Here is a 24,393-nt window from a genome sequence, read left to right as displayed (position 1 = left end):
CACGGGCGACAGGCCGGGCAGTCAGCGGGCACCTGGTGGGCTCCTCACCGTGTCCCCCTCTGCATCCCGGCCCAGCTGGGCGGCTGCGGCATCCTCGGCGTGGGCATCTGGCTGGCGGCCACGCAGGGCAACTTCGCCACCCTCTCCTCCTCCTTCCCATCGCTGTCGGCCGCCAACCTGCTCATTGTCACTGGCACCTTCGTGATGGCCATCGGCTTCGTGGGCTGCATTGGGGCCATCAAGGAGAACAGATGCCTTCTGCTCACCGTGAGTCCAGTGGGGGAGCAGGCCGGGCGGGGGGTGGTCCTGATGGACGCACATGTACACGCACCCCCACACGTGTGCCAGGCAGAGCCCCTTCGACTGGTACTGGGCCTGTTTTCCCCTCTCCCCCAGGACCCCCTCCCAGCTCCTGTCCCAGCCCTCTCGGCCCCCCAGGACCCTGTGTGGGGCGGGTGGGCCGCGCAGCTGAGGCTGGTGGTCTGGCCCGCAGTTCTTCGTGGCGCTTCTGCTGGTGTTCCTGCTCGAGGCCTGCATCACCATCCTCTTCTTCGCCTACACTGACAAGGTACAGCTGCCCCACGGCGGGCCTGGGGCTGCACCCTCCCACCGACGAGGGGACAGTAGGGGCTGAGAACTGACCCCAGGGACCCCAGGTTTGCGTGGACAGATGCTGGGCCTGGCCCGGCTCTGGCTGTAACCACAGGTCCTGGAGGCCAGGCTTGGGGGAGGCGCCAGGAAGTCTGAGCTCACAGATGGCCGCGTCTTCAGCTGCGTGTCAGCTCGATGGGGACGCCTCCCACCCCCGCCGCCGCTTAATGGCACACGTGAGGGTGCATTTACGGGCTTATCCTCTGGTCTTACCCCAACACTGTTATTTTTTATTCATCTGGTTTAGCTCTGGCAGCTGGAGCTCTTTCTGTGGCTCCCACATCCCTTACCTGCTCCTCTGGTACCTCCCTCTCTGGTGCTAGGAGACACCCCCCCAGGTCCATCTTGGGGGGCCCCTGCCCCCTGGAATCGGCCATTTCTCCATGTAGCCTGGTTCCTTTATGGAGAACGAATGGTCTTAGGAACCAAGAGCTGGGCCTTGTAGGCCAGACACACGGAGCCGTGGGTCGTGGTGGGCGTGTGCAGACGCTGCCCTGGGTGTTCGGTGCCCGTCTGTCTCCTTCTGCAAGTTAACCGCCAGAAGCTCGTGCTGACGCGTCTGCGTCCAACCCCATGCTCAGCAGGAGAGGGACAGGGAGACCTCGGGGCGCCAGAGCCTGGCGGCGCCTTCTGGGAGGGGTGACTGCGGGGAGGAGGAGGGCGGGCACCAGGGGCCGGCGCAGGCGCGGGGCCGGCCGAGGCGGGTGGAGCTGGCCGCAGGGTGCCCCTGCCGTCCTGCAGATCGACAAGTACGCCCAGCAGGACCTGAAGAAGGGCCTGCACCTGTACGGCACCCCGGGCAACGTGGGCCTCACCAACGCCTGGAGCATCATCCAGACCGACGTGAGGCGTGGCGTGGTGGGGGCGGGACCCGGGCGGGGCCGGGGGGCGTGGCGGGACCCGGGCGGGGTCCCTTTCGAGCAGAGTCCCATTCCACCTCTCCTGCAGTTCCGCTGCTGCGGGGTCTCCAACTACACCGACTGGTTCGAGGTCTACAATGCAACGCGCGTGCCCGACTCCTGCTGCCTGGAGTTCAGCGAGAGCTGCGGGCTGCACGCGCCTGGCACCTGGTGGAAAGCGGTGAGTCTGCCCTCCGGCTGGCTGCGGCCCGGGGCCGTGGGGGCGGAGGGCTGACCTCGCCGCCCCCGTGACGCCGACTCTTCCCCCAGCCGTGTTACGAGACCGTGAAGATGTGGCTCCAGGAGAACCTGCTGGCCGTGGGCGTCTTCGGGCTGTGCACGGCCCTGGTGCAGGTAGGAGGGACCCCACCCCAGCCCTGAGCCTAAAGAACAGGGCAGTGGGGAGTCTGGATCCCCGGCAGAGGTGCAGGGGGCTTCCCAGGGGATTGTCAAGGACAGCGTCCACGGGGAGGCGACCTGTGACGCCTCAGGGGCAGACTCCTGAGCGGAGGGTCTGGTCTCCTCGGGGACGGGAGCGCAGCCAGGACGTGTCTGCAGAGAGCTGTGCGCCAGCTGCGTTCCCACACCCCTGCCCCGGGGCTGTGTGTGGGCGGTGGTCACAGGACTGCCCGGTACAGAGCGAAGGTGGGCAGGCAGACCCTGGTGAGGGGCCGGCCAGCCAGCCCCTGCTCGCCAACCTTCGTGCAAGACCTGAGTGCCAGCCCCCGGGGGAGCACAAGCAGTATCAGGGCAGCCCATCTCTGGGGTGCCAGCAGGGGTCACAGCCAGACACTCCCAGAGGGGTGAGCGCAGTACGGTAGAGGGGTGGAGAGCAACTGCTGGGGGCCCAGCCTGGAGCCTCTGGGCCCTGAGACCAGCCAAGCCCAGGGTGGCCAAACCCACCCCAAGGGGACAGCAGATCTGGGTCTGGGTCCAGCCCACGGGGTGCCTCTAGGCCTGTGTGGGGCACGCAGTGCTGGAGGCTTCCCGGGGGATGGGAGTTCCAGCCCACCTGGGACGCTGCGGCTGCGGTGATGGCACTGGCCGCTGGCCGTGGTCCTGAGTGGCCCTGCCCAGCCCATGCTGTCCCCGCAGATCTTGGGCCTGACCTTCGCCATGACCATGTACTGCCAGGTGGTGAAGGCGGACACCTACTGTGCGTAGCTGCCTGCCACCCCGCTTCGCTGCCAAAGGACATCGCCCGCCCAGGAGACAGCCGGGCCCCGTCTGCCTCTCTTGCCGAAGGACCTTTCGCCAGCCTCAGGAGTGCCATGCCCGAGTGGGCAGCCAGCGGCCAGCCACACATACTCCCGGGGCTGGGGTATGCAGGGGCTTCTGGCGCTTTTCTCTTCCAAGTGTTCTCCAGGGCAGTGTTCCCCACCAGCCCTGTCTGGAGCAGGGGGTGGGAGGTGAGGGGTGCCCCGCTGGCCCTGGTGCTGGAGACGGGCCGCAGGCTGCTCCCCCACACCCCACAGCAGGGCCGTGGCGGGCTCCGGGCACGTCTAATAAAGTGTGGGCAGCAGCCCCCGACGTGTCTTTCAGTGCCCTGACCCATGGGTCCTGCACCCACTCCCACAGTCTGGTACTTGGAGTGGGGCTCCCAGATGGGCGTGGTCCCCCCCGCCCCCCTGCCTACACGGGTTGGCAAGGAAGCCCAGGAGGTGGGCTCCAAGCTGCAGCAGAGAGGGGCCCCGAGTCTTGCTGACCCACCCATGGCCGGTGCTGTGGGCACCCCATCTCCATGCCCCGCTCCTGACATGAGGATGCTCCCCCAGCCTCAGGGCTGCCTCCTCCCCAGGGGTGTCCTCCTGAAAGGCGGTCAGCCCCATCTTTGCCATTCTTTCTGTTCACATCTTGTTCCTGGAAGCTTCATCCCTAAGTGTCACTCATGGGTTTTGTGAATAAAGTCGGGATGGAAGCAGCTGTCACAGGACCCAGACTGGGGAAATGGGTGAAGTGCCCAGAGGCACTCCTGGGCATGGAGGCCAGGGGGGACCCCTCCTGGGCACCCAACCCTCCCCCTGGCTGAGGCAGGCTGCTGGGCCTCCAGCCCCTCCCCTGGCGCCCACAGGCCCACCCTGCCGGCCACCCCCCATGTCCCTTTGGTGCAGCATACCTTCCCTGAGCGGCCACTGACCACCGCACCGCTCAGACCACCAGGGCACCTGGCCGCCCACCCCCGTCCTATCCCATCTCTGTGTCCCCCGTCCTCCGTGGAAGCCCCCAGAACACCAGAGATGGTCAGAAGTAACCGCAGATACACACCCAGAACATCTCTAGGCACCACAAGAAACCAGTGGGAGTGAGGAGTCCGGCCAAACCGTCCCCCAGCCCCGCCGGCGCCCTCTGCCCTGTTGCCACGGCCCCACTTGTGCCTTCGTCCACCTCTGCCTGAGGCCCCTGCTTGGCGGGCTCTGCCATCCTGTGTCTCACGGAGGACTTGCAGGCCCGTGACTGTTTCCCCTCTGATCCACAGGGCACGTGGGGCCCTTGTCTCCAGGGCCACCCTGCCTGCAGCCGTGTGTGGGCCCCCTCTCCCCTGTGGATGCCCCCAAGTGTCCGGCCCCAGGACCCTTCCCAGCTCCCCGTGCCCTTTGCTGGTTCCCCCATCCTCCAACCCAGACTGAGGAGCCTTCTGCTTGGCATCGGATCACCCCCTGGCTCCAGATCGACAAGTGCTGACCACATGGACCCTGTGGCGAGTCTGCCCCTCCCGGCCCAGCCCTCACCCTCCCAGCCAGAGCCTAGAGCCTGCCCTGGGGGCCCTGGCAGGTGGGGGCGTTGGACCCACCGTCCCAAGAGCCTGCCTGCACCTACTGACCTGAAGCAGTGGGGTGCCCAGGTGGGCGGCCCCTCAGCCAGTCTAGAATCTTCTGTGTGACCCACACCGTAAGCTGCTGGGCTCTTTCTCAGGACAGCTTGTGAGGGTCCAGCTGGGTCACGACCCCGAGGATGGGACCCACCCTCTTAGAAGCCCCCCAGCCTGGCCCCCGCAAGCTGCGCCCGCGCTCATGGCCAGCAGCGCCATCACCGAGGGAGCCCCCTGTGTGGAGCCGGTCGGCTCCCCAACGGCAGGGCCAGGGCAGCTGTCCTTTGACTCCCAGCAACAGCGGCTCTTCCCAACGCGCCCTCCTGGTAGAACAGCCACAGCCAGCGGGCAGCAGCCCACAGTGAGCTGTCAGTGACCACAGCCCATGCCCTGCTCTGGGGGGCCTGCCTCTCTGAGCCCCGGTTTCTGCCACGCCTTTGCCATATGGTGCCCACCAGGCTCCTGGGTGGGAGGCCGGTCCCTCTGCACGGCCCTGGGGTGATGCCTGCCGGGGCGTCCACAAGGAGAGGCGCCTGGGGTTGCCTTAGAGCCTCTGAACCCTCAGGGACTGCAGGCCACCGCCGCCTGTGCGGTGGGGACTGGGGGCCCTGCCTCAACAGCCAGCGGAGGGCATGCAGCCAAGGCTGGGCGGGAGGGTCTGCATCCTTAGCTTCCCCCTGGCCCTGTTAGGACCCCCCGCCCCAGGTTACTGCCCTGAGGGGCCTGGGTCCCCAGCCTGCTTGGTCCCCGCAGAGGCCGCAGCGCACACAGCTCCGGAAATAGAAAAGAGTCTGTATTTCGCACATCAGTCCCTCTGTCTCTTGGAAAAGGGCACGCTGGCTGCACGCAGGTCCGGCCTACAGCAGGTCGTAGAAGTAGTCCAGGCCCTGGCCGAGCTCCCAGATGGACAGCCCCACACCCAGCTCCTGGGCCAGCTCCAGCCGCACCTGCAAGGACTGAGGCGGAGGGAGTATCGGCCGGCTGCACCGGCCCTGAGGCCCAACTGCCCACTGCCACCTCGCCAAGGGCCGCCCCCACCCGCAGCCCCAGCCCTGCACGCACCTTCAGTGTCGGATAGAAAACGACGTGCCTCCCGCCACGGCTTCTGCAAGAGAGCAGACCCTAGGTCCGCCGCAGCCTCGGCTCCTCCTGGCCCCGCCCCGCCAGCCCAGGGCGCAGGTCTGTGCCCCTCCTAGGCCGGGCCTCAGGGCAGAGGCTGGGCCCGCGCCCACAGGACCCCGCCCAGGCCCTCTCCGACACTCACTTCTTGTACTCGAAGAAGTGCTCCGCGGCCTGGCTGTCCCACACCACATGAGGCCGGTGGTCCTTCAGTGTCTGGACGTACCTGGGGGAGACGGGCTGTGGGAGGGCGGCCCCACCCCGCCCCGCCCCCCCGGATGGGTGGGGGCGGCCTTCGCCATCACAGCGGGTCAAGGCTAACTGGGCCAGCGTGTTGACCCCCAGTGGTCCATGGAATGCCAGCGACACCAGGTGGGGTGGGAGGGCCACGTGGGGCGGCCTGGGCATGATGAATGCCAGGAAGCAGGACCACAGGGCAGGTTCTCAAATGCCCGGGCTGGGGCTGTGGTGGGGGGGAACAAGGGTCCCGACAGGATGCTGAGATGTGGGGGCCAGGACCCCGCCCTGACCTGACAGCACCACGGGCAGAACGAGGCTCCTCAATGTGGGCGCAGCACCGGCTGGGAGGCAGACAGTGCTCCTGGGCCCTGCCCGCTGGGGACATACGAGCAAGCCCTGGGGGCAGCCTCGGCTCTGCATGCCCTCACCCCCTTCCCAGGGAACACCGATGTCCGGGCCCTCTGGGGACCCAGGCTGTCCTCCCTGCCTCCCCGCTGTGGACGCACCTGCCCCAGGCCTGCGGTGGGCCCGCCTCACTGCCAAAAGGCACTGGTTTCAGACCCGCCCCCAACACACAGGGAAGATGAGCTGGTTTCCAGGGTGCCGCGTGGCTGGGACAGTGGGGCCAGCAGCCGGCGCCCAGACAGGCTGAGGGGGGAGGTGCGGCCGGCCCGCCTCCGAGCCCAGGGGGGCGTTGTGTGCTTTGGGCTGGACCACTGATGCCAGTGGGGTGCTGCGGGGCAGGGCTGGACAGAGCAGTGGGGACTCCACAGTGGAGGACGTGGGGCTCCCCACAGGGTCTGGGCCAGGACCCACGATCCCCCCACACCAGCTCCAGTTGTCCAAAATAATGGCATCATCCTTAACCACAGCCACGCTCCTGGAATCTTAAGGATCACTTGCTGCTTTGGAGCCGTCTGCCCTGAGGCTAAGGTGACCTGGGACGTGGGGTGGGGTGGACGTTTCGAGCCCCCGAGTCCTGTCCTGGGTCGGGCAGATGCTGCTCTGCAGCTGGCTCCAGGCCCTGGGGTGTGGGGAGCCCCGGCCACGCACTCCACAGGGGGCTGCCTGCTGGAGCAGGTGGGCCGTGGGGGCAGCTAAGGCTGCTCTCTGTTGGGGTCAGTTCCTCATCCCAGAGGCTAAGGCCGGGCAGTGCCAGGGCTGGGGCCACTCAGGACCCCACGCTCACTGGGGTGGGAGGTGGGGGGGGGGCAGGGAGTGAGCGCCCTGGGTGGGGACAGCTGAGCAGACCGCTGCAGAGTGAGAGCAGGACCGCAGGGGCGGCCCAGGCGGAGGGGCTGCGGTGGGCGGCAGGGGTGAACGGGGCCGCGCGGTCCCTGAGCTAAAACGGAAGGCCTCGGCCATTGGCCGCCTGAGAAACGTCCCGCCAAGGCAAGTCACAGATGGACCCCATCCAAGGTCAGTGGCCTCGGGGACCGCCGAGACGTTGTGGAAACAGAGGAGGCGGCCGCACAGCCTGACGAGGTTCTGAGTGTTGCTGAGTCAGGCGCTTTGCCACAGCGGACCTTACAGCGTGTGAATGACACCTCCCCACTCAAAAAAGTTGTCAGCCTTCGGGATGAAGGCTTCAGGGAACAGCAAAGAGAATCATAGACGAAGACACAGCAGACAGGTCGGCAGAGGATTCAGGGCCCAGAGACGAGCTGCACGGCCCCCCCGCTCTGGGCGGGTGAGCAGAGAGCAGGCGGAAGGGGGCCGTCAGGGCGACAGGGAAACCAGCCCGGGGTGGGCTTCCCGCCTCCCACTGGGGCCTGGGCACCCTGCGCTCTCTGCCGTGGCCCCTGCAGGACTGAGAGGGCCTCTGGGGGAGACACGGCTGGCGCTGCAACCCGCACAGGGCCCGCCCCGGAGGGCGCCGACTCCGAGCTGCTGAGGACCTGGCTGGGCGCGTGGAAGGTGCAGGGTCCTCTGCTGCAGGCCATGGGGAGTCCGGTGGGCACCGCCACAGGTGACGCGAGGAGGCACCCCTTCCCCCATCTCAGCTCCCAGGACCTACAGGCAGTTTACACGGAAGACCTCACGTCACCCACAGGCAGCAGGACCCCCGCGGGACCCCTGGAGCGTCCCCCAGGGGAGAGCCAGCAGGGATGGCGACGAGCGGTCAAGGTGCACAGGGAGGCCCCGGGCACAGAGTGAGGGCAGGAGGCTCGGGAGCCCAGGGGGGACCACGAGGCCCGGGTGGGGGACTGCGAGGCCCGGAGCGGGGGGACCGCGAGGCCCGGGGGTGGGTGGGGACCAAGAGGCCCGGAGGGGGGGGACCACGAGGCCCGGGGGGGAGGGACCGCGAGGCCGGGGGGGGACCGCGAGGCCCGGGGGGGACCGCGAGGCCCAGGGGGGGACCACAAGGTCCAGGGGCCAGTGGAGGCGAGGGTCTCAGTGGAGCGCACGGCGCAGGGACGGGCCAGACCCAGAGCCTGGAGCCCAGGGGGGACCGCGAGGCCCAGGGGCCAGTGGAGGCGAGGGTCTCAGTGGAGCGCATGGCGCAGGGACGGGCCAGAGCCGGGAGCCCAGGGGGGACCGTGAGGCCCAGGGGCCAGTGGAGGCGAAGGTCTCAGCGGAGCGCACGGCGCAGGGACGGGCCAGACCCAGAGCCGTGGGAGCCGCCAGCCCTGTCCAAGGCGGCGCGAGACCCAGGCAGGAGGGCCGCACGGGCAGCCTCTTCAAGCCCTGTGGCCTCGACCCTGCACCCCCTGGCCCGTGAGTGGTGAGGGAGTGTTGCCAGGCATAGCCCAGCCCTGGGCCCGCCTGGCTGAGTTCTGCCGGGGCTGACTCTCACAGAGGTCCCAGCGGCCCCTAAGCAGGGGCAGCAAGCCCAGTCTGGATGCTGCAGGGGAGTGTGGGCCCACCTGGCCTGGGGGCCTTCAGGGGGCTGGCCGGGCACCCTGAGCAGCAGGGCAGCGCGGCAGCCTCCCAGAACAGGGGTCAACAACCACGGCGACCCCTGGATCAGCACTCAGGTCTGTGGGGGTTGTGAGTCTGCAGGTGGGGCGCCTGGCCTCCCAAGGCTGTTTCACGGCCACTGCGACTTTCAAGGTCAGGGAGCGGTGAGGCCGTGGGGCGATGGGGCCTGCTAGTCACAGGGCTGGAGAGCAGAGGCAGTGGCCAGCACATCCAGAGAGTGCAGACCGCCTCCCCGCTGAGGCAGGCGGGGGCCACGAGACCCCTCCCACTCCCCGGTGGGCAGAGCCGGCCTCCCGCCCCTGCTGGAGGCCCTGGCTGTGTGAGGAGCAGATGGGAAGGCGCTGATCCCCCGCTGTCCCTGGAGGAGCCGGGGACGCCTGCCACACACGGCCAGGTCAGCGCCGGGTAGGCTGAGCCGGGAGGGTGGGTGGCTCGGGACAGGCCGGCCTGGGCTGCTGTCAGGAGGGCAGCAGGGCGCCATGGCCCCAGGCTCACTGCCCCCACACCTGCTGGTCACCCACTGGGGGTGTCCAGTGAGGGGCGCGTCCTGGTGGGCTGTGACTCCGGGGCCCTGGGCCTGTGAATACACCCACTCCCTGCGGAGGCAGCCTGCCCCCCCACCCCCCCCACAGACAGGCCTCCATCTGGGGCCTCGCTGAACTCTCCCATCTGGCACCCCAGACGCGCCTGAGGGGGCCTACTCCCTGCCCTGCAGAGGCTCTGCCCCTGTTCCCAGAGCCCCCAGGCCCGAGGATGCGGGGGATGGTCTGGAAGCAATCGGCTGTGGGCAGAGGGGGTCAGGGCAACCTGGGCCAGCCCCTGCCCAAGGTTCCCCCAGGGCAGAGGCAGCAGACGCCCCAGGGCCCTGCGGAGGAGGTGCCAGCGGGCGCGGTCACCAGGCCGAGGGAGGGGCTCTAGGATGGGCTCTGCTGGGCCTCCAGCGGCTGAGGGGGGAGGAGCTGAGCCCCGGGCCTGGTCTCCCTGACCGTCCGCCCTGCTAAGCCACGGGATGGCTGAGCTTGGGAGGAGGGGCCTTGGCGAGATTTCCCAGCAGCCCCCCTGCCCATGGCCCCTCAGAGACCCACATAACCCCTCAGAACAGCGGTCACCCCACCTCAGCCTCCTTCAGCCTCTCCCCAGTGTAAGCGCCCTGGGCAGGACCAGAGTGGGCCCCCGGAAGTCAAGGGAAGAGGGCAGCGCCCTCTGGGGTCCGCGCCCTCTGGGGTGGTCCCTGGCACGCCCCTGGGCCCAGGAACCCTCTGCCCCGCCCCCATAGGCCGCCCTCCCTGTTCTGCCTCCAGGCACGGTGGGGGACCCCTCAGCTGGGTGACCTCAGCAAGCCCAGGGCAGAGCCTTCCTGTCCAGCTTCCCCCCACGGCGCTCCCCAAGCAGGTGGAGGCCCTCCCGGGCCTCAGCCCAGATGACCCCGGGGACTCGCCGAGGAAACAGGTGTGGCACCCCACCGGGTGGATGACTGCCGGACAGCCTCCTGGAACTCCCAAGGCCAGCCAAGGGCCAACCCAGCGGCCTGTCCCTCCGCAGCGCAGCCCCGAGGGAGCACAGCACAGGCGGGACGAGGCCAGCGGGCGAGCGGCCGGTGCTCAGGCACTGGGCCGCGTGCTGTGTCCCCACAGCCAGCGGGCCTGCAGGTGACCCTGCCCACGGGGGGCAGCAGTGGGCACACACACTCGGATCACTGGCCTCAGGACCATCCCTGCTCACGGGACAGCTCACAGCGTTCAGGGGTCACAGCAGCTCACAGCGTGAGGAAGGGGGCTGAGAGCACGCAGCTGGGTGAAATGCGCGAGTGGCCCGAGCAGAGGCCCCCAGAGAGCCTCTCGGCGACACGGAGGGGACGGGGCTGGCCTGCCCGGCAGCCTCCACACACACACTTGGCGTCCCAGACAAAAGCCCAGACGAGAGCTACCGAGATACACGGGAGGGTGAGACCCCGAGTAGGACACAACCAGGAAACGGTGTGCGGGCTTGGAGACAGCAAGGAATACTGAGCCAGAGAAAACAGAGACAGAGCCCCCCAAGACAAAGTGAGGGTCACCGGGCAGGGGCGAAAAGACCGCCTGACACACGAGTGTCGTGGGCCTGGAAAGGGAGGAGAGAAAGGGAGAGCTGAGAAGCTGGCTACCATCTTCCCAAACACGATAAAAAGGATAAGCCCCAAGGTTTAAAAAGCGCAATGAAAACCAGGTGCAAAGAACGTGAACAAATCTCCGTGAAGGCGTGTGGTTGTCACAGTGCAGTGGGGCTGGGTGGGGACCAGTGTGGAGACCACGTGGGGGTGAGAAGGTCGTGGGATGAAGCGCCCAGGCTGTCCACGCAGCAGCAGCTTCAGAGCCCAGCACAGACAGCTGACACCGAGCAGGAGCGCGACCGCGCGGCCGGGAACACCAAGGGCTCCTCCAGGCCACAGCAGAGAATGCAGGGGTGGCAGGCCACCTGTGCCATGTCAGGGACACTCCCGCTGACACAGGGCCAGAGGGGGTGCCGGGATGGCGCCCCGCGGACAGCCGGCCTGAGATCAGACCCTGCCCGGCCTCCCCACCACAGCACCTCACCTCCCGGAACGAGGGTGACGTGGGAGACGGCCGCCGGCTCACCTGGCCCCGATGATGGGCTCACGGGCGTCCTTGGAAGCCGAGTAGTCCATGCCGTAGAAATTGAGCCCCAGCAGGATCTTGCTCCGCCACTTGGACTTGGGGTCCAGGACCTGCACGCAGGCTCGCACCCAGGGCAGCGGTGCATTGGGGCCGGCCCTGCAGGGTCGGGCAGGAGCGGGCTTCAGCACCGAGCCGAGGCCTTGGGCGCCCGGGTCGCAGCAGGAGTCCACGCACACCGTGGCAAGGACAGCAGCAGACAGACGGCCACGCGGACCCGGGCCGGGTGTCTGCTTCGTCTGGGACCCTCAGGTGGCAGAGCGCTCAGTGGAGGCCCGGGGCAGCAGCATGACCCCCGACACAGGAGCACCGTCTCCTGGGCGTGGAGGTGGGCCCAGCACCCGGCATAGGGCAGCCAGGGCTGGGAGGCATGGATGGACACCCTGGGATGGCATTCCCATGGGGTGACCAGCTGCCCTAAGTCACCCCAAAACAAGAAGGTTTCCCGACACAAAGCCAACTGTGGGCTTTGGGAGAAGAGACTGGGCCCTTCGTGATTCCGGAGCTGAGAGCTGACCAAGGGTCACAGACTGAGCAGGCTGGTGGGACGTGGGACCTCGCCCAGGCATCCGGTGTACAGGCCCGCCGGGGGCTGGGCACCTGTGTGCCGAGCCAGAGCACGGGGCCCCAGGCGCCCCACTCACGGCTGTGCTGTGGAATAGTCGTAGGTCATGAGGCTGAAGCCGTCCAGCACGGGCGCCAGCTGCTCAAACTCTGCGTTCGTGAACATGCCTAGCTTGTTGGTCCTGCAAAGAGATGGTGTGGTTACCATGCCCACCTCGTGGTCACAGCCTCTCCCCAGCTGACCTGTGCTCAGCGGAGGACGGGGCATGCTGGCACGGGGCTCCCAGCTCAGGCCCCTTCCGCCCCTGCTCCAGGAAGACACCTTGGTCCCTTTCCCAGAGGGGGGCAGTGCTCGGGTGCATGAGGTGGCCCGCAGCTGGGTCAGGGCTCCAGCGGAGACCCCCACTTCCTGCCCAGGCCCCAGAAGCCTCTCTCACGTGGGCAGGGGCAGCCCAGGCCCGCCCGCTTCTGCTCAGCCTCAGGCACGGCGCCCTGCCTCTGGGGGCCTCAGGTCTGGGCGGGTGGGACACAGCTGATGGCCAGCCCGCCTGCCCCCTGTCCCTGGGTGGGGCACAGGGGACTCTGTGTCCCCCACTGTGTGGGCAGAGAAGACAATCCATCTTCTCAGCCAGTGCCTTCAATCCCTGGGCAGGGGCAGCCCACCATGTGGACCCCAGCCTCAGTCACTAGTTCCACAGAATCCAGGCGACCCTAAGACATCCCATCACCAGGCTCCCCCAAGCCCGATGAGCAAAGGCCCCTACCCCCAGCCTCTGGCTTCAGAGGGAGGGGCCTGGAGGCCTGGCCCAGGCCTCCCAGAGACATCAGGCTCCTGGGGACTGTGGCCAGCAGCCCCAGAGCCCCGGGGGGCACAGGCGAGAACCCCTGACAGGCACTGGCTGTAGCCAGGAGCATGGGACGCAGCTGTGAACCAGACGCGTCCACTGGGCAGTGATGGCCACAGGCTGGGGCCATGCTCCAGACCACCCCGCTCAGCCGGGAGACGCCAGGCAGCGTGGACCCCACACCGGCCCCCAGCATTTTCAGGCCACACTCCCCGCTCCATCCCGGCCCTGACAACCAGCCAACACCGTGAAGCCACAACCCCCAGGGCAAAACGCAGCCTACTGGGCTGGACACCCCAGCCCCATCCCGGACCAGTCCTCTCCAGGTCGAGCACCCCCAGGACCAGCGCAGACCACGCACCTCCCTGGCCTTGCCACTGAGCGCAGGCGGGGCGTCACCCGGCCCACGGACACTGCCCACAGAGCTGTCTCCATGGTGGCCCAGCAGGAAGAGGGTGGGCCTGCTGCCTGCTCCCACCACTGCCTGCCGCGGGCCCGCCCCAGGGCCTCAGGCTGCAGCCGCCCTACGTGGTCAGAGCAGAGCCACGCCTGCAGGCCTGGCCATCCGCACCCGTCAGCAAGGGCCCCGCCCTCCAGCTGGACCTCTGCCGCCTGCACCCACGTGGTGTCCAGGGGTGACCCCGGCCCACGGCCCCGCTGAGCCGCCACAGTCTGGCCCCAGGCCACCCCTGGAGCTCAGGAGACGTGAACAGGGCTCAGCCTGGGCAGGGTGTCCCTCCCGGGGAAGGACCCCCACCCACCCCCTTCCTGTGGTGACCCTGAACCCCGGGGGCAGCTGGAGGACGGCTGGGTGCAGCACCCGTCACGGGGACACCTGCCCATGAGGGCGCGAGCTCGCTGCGGGGAAGGTCCTAGGAGGGAAGTCGGTCCACCGTGCCTGAGGTCAGCTCCTTCTCGGGGTCCGGGAGCTCGATTCTCAGAAGAAACGTCCTGAGAGGCTGAGGCGAAAACTAACTCAGGGCACTTCTAGAGCAAGGATGACGCAAAGCTCTAATTAAACCTATTGACTGGCGCCGGACCATCAGTCGGGGCCACGCTGTGACATCAAGAGCAGGGCTCAAGGTCAGGATGGCCACCCGTGCCAACAGACCCCAAATGGGTGGGGGGGCACAGGCCATGGCAGCAAAAGGCTGCCTGCCACGCAGACACCCTCCTGGGCGGCTGTTCCCACAGGCAGCAGTGCCGCCTCTGTGAAGAGACTGACGCGGCAGAAAGGCCAGGAAGTTTGTTTACAGCTCACTAGTTCCTCTGCTGGGCTGCTGTCCAGAAGTGTGGGTGCAGAAGGACAAAGCCAATGAGACAAACCCTGGCCACCGGGGCCTCTGGAGGAAGGGATGCTTGCTCACCAGCACGAGGGTGCAGCTGGACTGTGCCCCCAAGATGCAGCCAGGGTCAGCAGAGGCAGCCGTGCCAGGACCCCGCCGTCAGCCTGGGCTGCATGGGCCGCGGCCCCTGCCCCCGGCCTCCCTCTCACTGCCCCCCAAGGGCACGTCCTCCCCGGTCACTGCCGGGGGAGGGGCCCGGGCTCACTCCATCCACTCCCCGCCTGGGGGCCAGGAGCTCAGGTCAGAGGCCTGGGCAGAGAGGGTGCTGGCTGGAAAGCTGCTCTCCACCCCGTCCTGAGCCCAGTGCCCTCGGAGGCCAGGCCTAGGGGTCGGCCCGCCCAGGGGTGTCAGGCCCACTCACCCTCCCTCACACCCTCCAGCACACGGGGGTCTGCCCTGCACACCTGTCAGCATGAGGGGCCTGCAAGGGGGCCAGTCCCGCCCACAACCCGGGCCCTCCCTGGGCTGGAGGAGCTCCACTGATGGCCCCGACGGCCAATCACAAACGTCAACTGGGGCTCTGCCTGTCCCGACCCACCCCAACCGACAGACACCAGAGATTCTGGAAACAGATGCTGCACCTGCAGCTGAGCCCACGGACCACGCATGTGTCCACTGCCCTGGCCCTCCAGACCAGGGCCCCCACCCCAGGAGGACCAAGGCCCCTCACACACGTGTGTTCTACGCACAAGCATACACTCAGAAGCACGGGAGGTGACACCCGAGGCCGAGGCCCTCCCGTGGGCCGGGGGCGTCAGGCACAGGAGGGCAGCCGCCTGGGACTGTTGGGGTGGTCTCTTCTGTGTGAGGCCTGACAGTAGGGTCCAAACGCCACCCACCCCATCCTGCTCACTGGCCCGAGCTCTGCAGTGAGCCAATGACTGGCCCCTCTGGGCCCCCGCCACCCCTTGGCTCAGCCCCTCAGGTCCCCACCCAGGCCTCCTCCGTGCCGGGCGTGGGCTGGATGGTGGTCAGGCCACAATGCTGACAGCCGGCACCGGGTCCAGCTCCCTGCCACGGGGCTGGGGTGGCAGGAAGTGACCAGGCTGAGCAGCAGGAGGCCTGGCCTGAGGCAGTCCGGGCCCTGAGGTGCGGACCTGCGAGGATGTGCCAAGACCACTGAGGCATCCCACGTGCTGATGGGGTCCCCCCTACACGGGCAGTGGCCAGCGTGGCTGGGCCGGGTGGGGGCCAGAAAGGGCCTCCCGGGCGAGCAGGCACAGCACTTACCCCGGGGCGACGGCGGGCGGGATCACCAGGAAAGCCAGCAGCCGGGCCTGGTGCAGCGCCTCAGCCATGTGGGTGAGCAGGTGAACGAGGCCCCTGCAGAGGAGCGGAGGACGGGTCACCCTCCACCCAACCTGGCCTGCACGGCTCCTGACCCCCGAACCACAGGGGGAGGAGCAGAGAGGGGCCGTGCAGCGCCCGTCACCTCTGGACCCTCCTAGATAGCAGCCAGGCTGAGATGAGGAAGGAGCCCGTGACCCTGGGGTGCTGCGGGCAGGGGTGCCCCACACCCAGGGCGTGGGGGCAGCTCCACTGATGGGGCCTTGTGCTGGGGCCCTGACCTCCCGCCCAGGGAGGTAGCCTCGACTGCCTGCCCCCTCATGCAGTCACCCCCACCCCAAGCAGTCACCGACACACAGCTCCGCCTTCCTCAATCCCAGGAGGGCGGTAAGGACAGTCAGCGGTGACTGCTCCACCAGGCGTGCCTGAACCCAAGGAGAAGCATCTCCATGGGCAGCAGGCTGCCAGGTGAGGGGCAGAAAGGCAGACAGCCCACGGCTCCTCTGGTCACGAAGGGTGCGGGACGTGGCGGCATCTCAGGTCTGGTGGGCAGCGTCCCCGGGGAACGGCTGTCTGCAGGCGCCAGCCCCGGGGCAGCTGGCCGTGCATGGACTGCAGAGCGCCTGGTTCAGCCCCCCAAGGGCCGCCTTGCCGGGAGGGCAGGTCTTGGGCCAACTCCGTGCTGGGTCCACTCTGGCCTGGCCCCACACTGCCTGAGAGGCTGTGGGCCCAGTGACCGGCCCAGGTCCTCCCCCAGAGCCCTCAGGAGCCACCTTGGTCTGCAGCAAGGCGGTGAGTGCCCCGCACAGCGCGGGCAAGTGAGGGGGCCATCGCCCTCAGCCCCTCTCAGCTCGAGCCAGTCTGCACAACGCACGGAGGCGCGGGGTACAGCTGCGGCCCACCCTGCGGAGGTGGGCACGGGGTGGCCTCTCCGTCTCGCGGGGCCCACCCTCAGCGAGGGGGACCCCAGGGCCAAGGAGACACCACTCTTGGCTGTGGCTGTGGGCTCAGGATGCCCCCGGGAACACACAGGCTGCAGAACCCAGGTCGGCCCCTCCCTGAGGCCGGGAGCTGGCACACCGCCTGTGCCCTTGGCACCCATCACCATCAGTGCCTGCTCGGCTTTGGGGAGCACCCAGGGGGCTGAGTCTCCGAGAAGAGGAGGTGCTCTTGTGGCCCGGGGCAGTGCCTGCCTGGCGGGCTCTGCTGGAACGAAGTCCCCAGGGCTTCCCGGGGCCGCCCGCCCACTGGCCTGCCGGCATGAACGCAGGAAACAGGCTTCTTGCCACAGCCAGGCAGCCCCCACTCGCTCCTCCACAGGAGGCTGTCCTGGGAGGGGCCTGGGGACCTGCTGCCCAGGGCTGGGACAAGGTGCATCGCCTTCATCACACACCCAGGGAGCCGGGTCCAAAGCCATCTGCTGGGCTGGCTGGCCCACACCCTGCCCCTGCCCCGCCGGGAGCCCCGGCTCGTCCCGCCGCGGGCCTGCTGTGCACACCCTCCTGAGCCACCTGGAAGAGGCCACCTCCCCCTGCCCCCCTCAGGCGTCCTCAGCAGGACCGCCATGCAGCAGGGACCGAGGCAGAGCCCGGGGACGCAGGGGTCAGCTCTCAGCCAAAAGCCACCAGAGGGGCCGCCAGAGTGCAGGGGGTGTCGCTCCCGACACGGGGCCCCTGTCCTCCACCCGTCCTCCTCCTCAACTCCGGCCTCGGGCGCCCCCCAGGGTGCAAGTGTACACGGGGGAGCCTTCCAGAAGCACCCACAGTGAGGGAGTGTGGTCTGAGCACAGAGAAGCAAGAACCACAGCTGGCTGGCATCTGGGCTGCCCCCACCCCCAGGCAGAGCCCGGCAGGCCAGGCTCCAGGCATGGCATCCTGGGCCTTGGGTGGGAGTCCTGGACCCCCGCACGGCCCCTCGAGAAAACCCTCCTGCTGCACTAAGAGGCCTGAGGATGCTGCCTCCGGGCAGGCGGAGAGCAGCCCGCAGCTGCGGGAGGGATAGGGGGAGCCCTGCCCATGGCCCCCAAGCCAGCTGAGGCAGGGCTGAGGATGGATGGCAGGCCCTTCTCCCAGAGAAGCCCATGGCCGTCTGCCGCAGGCGCCCCGGTCCTGCTGGGCCGCCTCCTCGCCAAGTCCCCTGAAGGCCCTATCGGGCCAGCCCCATCAGTGCTCAGCTGGCCACCTGCCCGCAGCCACTTCCAGGCTTCCTGGAGCTGCTCTCTGACCTTCTCGGGGTGCTGCCCGGGCACAGGCTGTGGAAAGACGGCCCTCCCCCAAAACAAGGTCCCTCCATGTCCGGCCTCAGACTCTTCCCGACCCCCCCGGCCGGGAAGGACCTGGTGCACGCCCCGCGCCCCGCACGCCACCGAGGCCCACTCACACGTGCTTTTGGACCAGCAGCTGGTTCCAGACCTCCACCACCAGGCCGTCAAAGTGCTGGCCCTGGAAGGACAGGGGCAGGCGGGCAGGGCTCCAGGAAGAGGAGCTCCTGCCTGTGGCAGGCAGAGCCAGCCCTGGCTTCCCCCTCCCGACTGCGGGCCCAGGCAGAGAAGCTGCAGCTCTTGGTCCCGGCTACTCGCGTGCCTCCCCAAATACCCCCTGGGGCCCTGAAGGGCTCTCCCTGCCCTGTAGCCTGGCACCAGCCTGGGTGATGCGTCCCCCGGGAGGGCAGCCCCTGCACCCGAGACGCATGTGGTCAGGAGGGAGGCCCGGGCATCACCTTGGCCACCTGGACGACAGTCCTGCTGAGCTCCTCAATCTCATCCTCGCTGTCCAGGACGCTCTGAAAGTCCTCGTACGTCCAGTCCTCGAACCGGAGACGGGGCACTGGGGGCAGATGCGCAGACTGTGACCCTCCTTGCCGGCCTGTGGCCTCCAGAGCAGAATGACCACCACCAGTAGCCGGGTGGGCCCCCTGCTGCCACATGGCCTGGGGAGGGAGGGTCACGGGCGGTGCGGGGGAAGCAGAAGCAGATGTTGACCCTTTCCTCCCTTTACCCACCAAGTCCCTGAATGCCCAGACCCCAGCTCGTCCGGCTCCTTGTTGCCCGGCTCTCACTGGACCATCCTCCACCAGCTCCCCGTGAAACGAACTGCAGGTCCTCTCCCAGCCCCGCCCCCCCCCAGGCCCCAGTGTACTTGGCAACGTGTCCCTCCCTCACCGGCCGTGAGCTCTAGAATGGGCACGGCAGGGTGAGCGTCACCCCTGGGCACGGCCCCCAGGAGAGCTCCATGAACCCTCAAGGGTGAATGGAGAGATGGGAGGGCAAGGCCACAGGGGAAGGGGCTGGCCTTGCTGGACTGAGCAAGGTGGGCAGCAGGGCCACTGGGGTCCGGCTGGACCGAGGCCATGAATGCTGGGCTGGGGCGGCCTCATTTCTGATCCGTCAGAAGAGGAACCAACACGCTAGGCAGCGTGAGCAGGCAGGTGTGAAGACCCTGGGTCCCTCCCCTACCCAGCGCGCTCCAGGACCTCCACCTGCTGGGGTGGGGCCTAAGGGCCCACAGCCCTGACCCCCCGGGCCCACTGGACTCACCTATGCGCAGGCCCTTGGCTTGTTTCCTGACTGCCCGCACCCACCCTGTGGGACATGGAGAGGACGGTCAGCGTGGGGGTACAGCCCCTTCTCCTGCCCCCCGACCTGACCTCCCCCAGGAGGAGGGCCTGTGGGCCCAGCGCAGGAGCACAGAAGGGAGGCAGCTGGAGAGTCTGGGGTCCTGCGCCCCCCCCCTCCCCCCACAGAGCAGCCAGGGCTGGGGGCAAGTGGCCGCACCAGGGCCACCACCCCGAGGGGCCTGGCCCTTCTCTCAGAGTTGAGGGCACCAGAGAGCAAGAGCTGATGCTGCCCAGCTGTCCTCTGACCCGCGGGCCCCCCAGAGTCAGGGAACCCCGCCTCTGGCCAACACGTCCTCTCTCTGAAAACAAAGGGGGAAACACCCGAGTAAACTCAGGTACAAACATGGCTGTCAGGACAGCCAGACCCTCGCCTCCTCCCAGGCACTGTCCTGGATGCCTCCTCCATAGATCCTCCCCGGGACACCATGTACAAACTGCTGAGGGAAAACAGGGATGCAGCTGAATGCCAGGCAGGCATGACACTCAAGTACACTCACATGCAGACTCGCTTGTCTTTACACACACACACACACACACTCACATTCACTCTCCCAGGCCCCCAGGACGGGCACAGACAAGCGATGGTGTCAGAACCTTGGTCTACGTCATCCAGGCCCGTGACCTCGAACATTTCGCGGCCATGCCTCCTCAGCTGCAGCCACACGGGGGCGACATGGGTGAACTTGCCCCCGAAGATCTTGGCGACATCGTAGCCGTGTCGGTTCCACTGGCAGAGGAGAGAACGAGTGAGCCTGCTGGCAGCGGGGGCCAGAGGGCACGACCACCTCCAGAGGGGGCTCTGCAGGGCCGCCCGCCTCGTGCGCAGCAGGACTCTGCCATGACCCTGGGCCCTCTGCTGGGAGGCATCACTTCCACCGCTCCCTCAGTGAGAGTGCCAGGGGAGGTGAGGATGCAGACCCGAGCAGCCACCCTGCCCTCAGGGTCCGCCATCCACCCCCGGCCCGGCCTACCGGCGTGACGTAGCCCAAGACGTCCCCGGCGAAGTGCTTCTTGTGGGCCTTGGCCGAGCAGTAGCTGCGGTGTTCAAGGACGATGTCCTCAGCCCTGAGGTCGGTCACCACCAGACCCCGCTCCTGGGCGGGCTTGCCCGAAACCTGAGTCTGAGATGGGAAGGCAGGGAGGACGCGGTCAGGGTGTGTCCCCAGGCTGAGCCCCAGGGCAGCAGCGTCCTCTCAGTCAGCAGGGACCCTGTCCCAGGACCAGCGGTGCTGACCGAAGCCCTCAGGGCAAGGCCATCAGGTGGGGTGGACAGTCCCTGAAGACTCACCCTGCCTCCCTGGGCCCTCCCGGAAACCCGCACAAAGACACAGCCACACTCGGCAGAGCTTGACTGACTCGCCCCGTGAAGCAGGGAGGAGCGCAGGGGTCGAGGGAGGGAACCGGGGCCACAGGCAGAGCCACGAGCCCAGTGGGGCAGGCCTGCCCTCGGGCCCCAGCACCAGAAGCTGCTCCCCCTGAGGCCGGCCAGCTGGAGCCCCGAGAGGGACGGTGCTGGCCTCCCAGAGGTGAAGCTCCCGGCTCGCAGCTGGCTCCCAGGCCCCAGCGCACAGCCCCCAGTGGGCAAGGAGGTATGATGGTCAGCCCTCTGCAAGTCCCCAGACCACCAACCTTCTCCTGCAGCGTCTTCGAGGCAGCCTTTTTGGCATCTGACTTCGAAAGGGTGGCGTGCACAGAGCTGCAGGCCAGGGCAAGCCAGAGCGTGCCGAGGAGTGCCCGCATGCTGAGTGGGTCGCAGCAGGGTCTAACCTCGGGGTCCAGGGGGCTGCAGAGAGACAGAGCCCGTGGAGACCCTGACAGGTGGATGTTCCACCTGCCTCCTGGAGCTCTGGTCCTGATGGAGCCAGGGGCCTCCCAGCACTAAGCTGGGCACCGAGCCAGCCCCGACAGCCGGAGTCCAGCAGCCAGCATCGCTGGGCCCCGGCTCCCCCAGACGCCTGAAAGGGCCTTCCCTGGTGCAGGCCAGGAGCCGTCCCACTGCCTCAGGGCTGCCCTAACCACAGCCGGCCGACTGAGCAAAGCTTGGCCTCCACCCTCCACAAGCACAGAGACATTCTGGCTACCAGCTACTGGCTTGAGTGTAAAACCACAGAGCCGTGCAGAGGACTAGAAGAAAACATGCCTGTGTAGGTAAACTTGGGGCGGAAGCTGAACAGAGGGATGCTTTTCCACCTAAATCAGCATCAGTAAAAGCTACTAGCAAAATGTCTACATTATGCTACATAAAAACGTGACCCTTTCATTTAGCAGATAAAAAACCGGTTTAAAGAAATAAAACACAAAACAGTAAAATACTTGACAATGAACTTCTACTCTGTTTCTATAGATGACATACAAATATCTCACACAAGTTAAGAAAAAACACACTCCCAATAGGAAAAAAAAATCACTGTAAAGTGCAGAAAAGACATGAAGAAGTGTAACACACAGAAACACCCCATAACACAAACCCCTCACAACACACAGACCCCCTCAAGCCCCAAAAAGAGCATCTCGGCTCTCGGCTTCACCAGCAACCAAAGGAACGGACGCTGAGATGAGACAGCATCAACACCCCCACTACCTCCCCGCCTCCCCACTGCAAGGATTATCAGGATGACACAACCGCAAGGACCGGGGCAGCTTCACCCTCAGGGCTGTTCCTGGGAATCCAAGTTCAGGTGACAACCTGGTCACAAATACTGTGCTTTCCAATCGGTGTTTCCTTTTTTTCTTTTATAAAATTCTACTTTGGGGGACTTATTGTCTACATGGGAAATGCTCGAAGACACTCACTGCAGCTGTTCAAACCCCACACTCCCAGATGCTGGCATCCTGAGGGCACCGCAGTGCTCACAACCCCCCAGTACAAATGTCACAACGTGCACACGCAAAGCATGATCGTGTCTTTATTGAATCTCTCAGACGAGTGCGCCCACAGCAAGGAGGGAAGAGGACGCTAAGTATATGTGCAGACTGCCTGGTGTCCAGTCGCTCTCTTTCCCTGGACTTCCCCACTGGACTCTCATCCTACCAGCACCACCACCCCGCCTCCGCCTCCACCTCCTTTCTGGGGACAGCTGGGCAACACGCAGGGCCGGGCCACGTGCACTCCTTGTTGAGGTTTTGAGACAGTCGGTGTCAGAGCCTGTCAGTCAACGGTGTCTCAGTCCCCTCTCAGCCTGACCAAGGTCCAGCTGGTCCAGAGGAGACCCTACAGGCAACCCAGGCCCTTGCCCATTGGGCAGACACCCCTGGGGACACCAGAGCCCTCGCCAGGCAGGGTGTGCCCTGTTGAGAGACGGCAGAGCCAGGCCCATGGCACGCTCTGGGCCTCTACCACCAAGACCTCCTGGCCCGGAGCTCACTCCCTTCACCCCTGCAAACCTCCCCCTTAGCCTACAGTCCTGCACAGACAGCACACACCTGGTCTAGGCTGTCACCGCCTGGGACCTTCAGGACAGGGCCTGGGTCGGGGAATCCAGGAGTCTCCCTCATCCCACTGCCCCCAGACAGAGCGGCACCCCCGGCTGATCAGGTGCTCTTGAGGGGGGTGGGGAAGGATATGGAGACTCAGGCCTGATTTGCCACCCTCTGTCCCCTCCTGGCCATAAGATCCATCCAGGACGGCAGCCTCTGCCACCCAGGCCCAACACTGGCCCCTTGCCACCACGGCCGGGGGGCCTGGGCTCCTCCTCGGCCTCAGCCTGGTGGTGGGGGCATGCAGCCCAGAACCATCTGGTGCTCCCTTGGCGGGGCTGAGCCTGTGACTGCTGAGCTGTAAGAGGCCAAGCCTGCAGAGCATCCCATCTTCAGCCCTGGCCCCCTCAGGCCTCTCACAACTGTGGGTTCCTCCCTGGCCCCAGGGTGGAGGTCAGGGCCCCCAAGAATGGAGCAAGAAGAGAAATCAAGCAGCACCTGGTCCCCTAGGAACCACTCAGCCGTCGCCTGGAGGCACATTCTGTGGCCCTTCCCAGCTTCTGCCCATGGCCAGCTGGTCTGCCTACTGTCCCTCCTGCGTTGAGACCCCCACCATCTGCCTGCCCTGTGACCTGTGCTTTCACACCATGGGAAAGAAGAAAGAGGAAAGGATGGAAGTGGGGCTGATCTGGAGGAAGAAGATGGGCCCTGCTGGCTTCTGCAGCTGGTGCAGGGGCAACAGAAGCAGGCCAGGCGCAAGTGGGCCGGCATGGCCACAGACCCTTGCAACCCTGTGCCCGCTGGGCCAGCTCTGGCGTGCGGCTCCACAACACTGGGGGAAGCACTGAGATCCCAGCTGCTCACACGTGCAGGGCTGCTCTCCAGTGGCGTGGAACTTTCCAGATGGACTGCCTCACTGGGTAGTGGGGACATGTTGGCTGTGATGTGAGGGGTGTTCGAGTCCAGCAAGGTGAGGTGTCCCTGGGGGCTCTGTCAGTGCCTCTGAGAGCCAACTCTTCCATCACACTCTCCACAGAGCTTAGCACACACATGAGTGTCCCAAGTGCGCATGTGTCTTGAGTGCACAGGCAGAAAACAGCTGATCGGTGCTAACCCTGCTCTGGGATGCACTCTCACGTTCTCCGTTTCCTTCTAAAGAAACTAGTTTTAATCCAACCAACTTGTCTCTGCTCAGCGATGTGCAGTTTTGAGAGATGCTGACCGCTGCGCACTGAGTGAGCAACACCCACACCCGGCGGGACCCAGAGCCGACTGTCCCGTGAACAGAACGGTTTCGTCCTCACATCAAGTAGTGTCCATCAGATTCTCGCCGGTGGGCACAAATTTTGGGGCCAACTGTGTTCCTGCGGGGAGGGCCGAGGGTGCTCTTGGAAATGGATGCAGTGTAAGAGCAGAAGCCCAGCCCTGGCGGAGGAACACTTGCGACTCTGGGGTGCCAGCCACACGGCGGGTCGCAGATCCCGTCGTGTTCCCTCGGCGAAGACAGAGGAAGCCCAAAACAGCCTGCTGGGCGCAGCGGGAGCGGGCGACACTAGCTCGCCGGGGCCCGGGCCCGCCGCCCCGGCCTCTGGCCTCGGATCTCGGCGGCGCCCTCCAGCGCGAAAAGGCCGCCGCGTCCCAGGGCTGCGGCGGAAGCCGAGAGACAGCGGGCCGAGTCCCGGTTCGCGCCGCCGCCCCGCGTCCGTCACACCCACTCACACCCCCTCACATACAACCGCTCGCACCGCCTCTCAGCCACACGCGCCGTCACGCCCATTCTCCCTCGCGCCGCGCCTCCGGCTTTCACACGCACGGCCCGCAGGCTCGCTCGGCGGAGGAGAACCGAGGCCACGGGGTCGAGGCGCTGACGCCACCCCGGGCCGCCACGGCGCCGCTCACCTGCATGTCCCGGAGACGCGCCGGCCCCAGGAGTCGGCCGGAAGACCCGCGCGAACGCCACCGGAAGTCCCGCCTCTGAACGCCTGAGCGCCCTGCGACTAGCGCGCC

The 24,393-nt window shown here is 66.9% G+C and overlaps 2 protein-coding genes across 13 annotated transcripts in view; one reads left to right on the top strand and one right to left on the bottom strand.

The window, feature by feature from the left end:
• The window catches only part of TSPAN4 (tetraspanin 4), a 16,899-nt gene extending 13,428 nt beyond the window's left edge, over positions 1–3,471 (top strand). For 6 of the 10 annotated variants that reach the window (XM_020912182.2, XM_020912179.2, XM_070457917.1 and 3 more), the window contains 6 exons: positions 76–267; positions 494–568; positions 1,372–1,494; positions 1,576–1,731; positions 1,821–1,904; positions 2,646–3,471. In XM_020912182.2, the coding sequence (XP_020767841.1) occupies positions 76–267; positions 494–568; positions 1,372–1,494; positions 1,576–1,731; positions 1,821–1,904; positions 2,646–2,714 (699 nt within the window). In that variant the 3' untranslated portion in view covers positions 2,715–3,471. The remainder of the gene's footprint in view (positions 1–75; positions 268–493; positions 569–1,371; positions 1,495–1,575; positions 1,732–1,820; positions 1,905–2,645) is intronic. The other 4 variants (XM_020912185.2, XM_020912183.2, XM_020912184.2 and 1 more) reach the window with 4 other exon arrangements.
• Positions 854–24,393, bottom strand: CHID1 (chitinase domain containing 1). 3 transcript variants are annotated; one of them, XM_070457911.1, is made up of 14 exons: positions 24,286–24,393; positions 20,599–20,752; positions 19,941–20,090; positions 19,564–19,696; positions 18,890–18,934; positions 18,073–18,179; positions 17,734–17,795; positions 15,298–15,390; positions 11,957–12,058; positions 11,256–11,411; positions 7,617–7,731; positions 5,624–5,704; positions 5,422–5,464; positions 854–5,315 (listed from the first exon to the last, which is right to left on the bottom strand). In XM_070457911.1, the coding sequence occupies exons 2-14, from the start codon at positions 20,707–20,709 to the stop codon at positions 5,026–5,028; spliced, it is 1,488 nt and encodes a 495-aa protein (XP_070314012.1). In that variant the 5' UTR covers positions 20,710–20,752; positions 24,286–24,393; the 3' UTR covers positions 854–5,025. The 3 variants fall into 3 exon arrangements, with proteins under 3 accessions (XP_070314012.1, XP_020767847.1, XP_070314013.1); XM_020912188.2 differs by lacking the exon at positions 7,617–7,731 and having other exon boundaries at positions 5,132–5,315; XM_070457912.1 differs by lacking the exons at positions 854–5,315; positions 5,422–5,464; positions 5,624–5,704; positions 7,617–7,731 and adding an exon at positions 10,849–11,094 and having other exon boundaries at positions 11,214–11,411.

This window comes from Odocoileus virginianus, chromosome 28, assembly GCF_023699985.2.
Source record: "Odocoileus virginianus isolate 20LAN1187 ecotype Illinois chromosome 28, Ovbor_1.2, whole genome shotgun sequence".
NCBI classification, from domain to species: domain Eukaryota; kingdom Metazoa; phylum Chordata; class Mammalia; order Artiodactyla; family Cervidae; genus Odocoileus; species Odocoileus virginianus.
This window is presented reverse-complemented; position numbering and strand designations above follow the sequence as displayed.

What these genes read in the sequence shown, in the direction of transcription:
- CHID1 (XM_070457911.1), bottom strand. Translation starts at nt 20,709, where the DNA reads ATGCGGGCACTCCTCGGCACGCTCTGGCTTGCCCTGGCCTGCAGCTCT. An exon ending in CTGTCGTCCAGGTGGCCAAG is followed by an intron (nt 17,796 to 18,072) that starts GTGATGCCCGGG and finishes CTGTCCTTCCAG; the next exon opens with GGCCAGCACTTTGACGGCCT. An exon ending in TTTTCTATCCGACACTGAAG is followed by an intron (nt 5,316 to 5,421) that starts GTGCGTGCAGGG and finishes CCTCCGCCTCAG; the next exon opens with TCCTTGCAGGTGCGGCTGGA.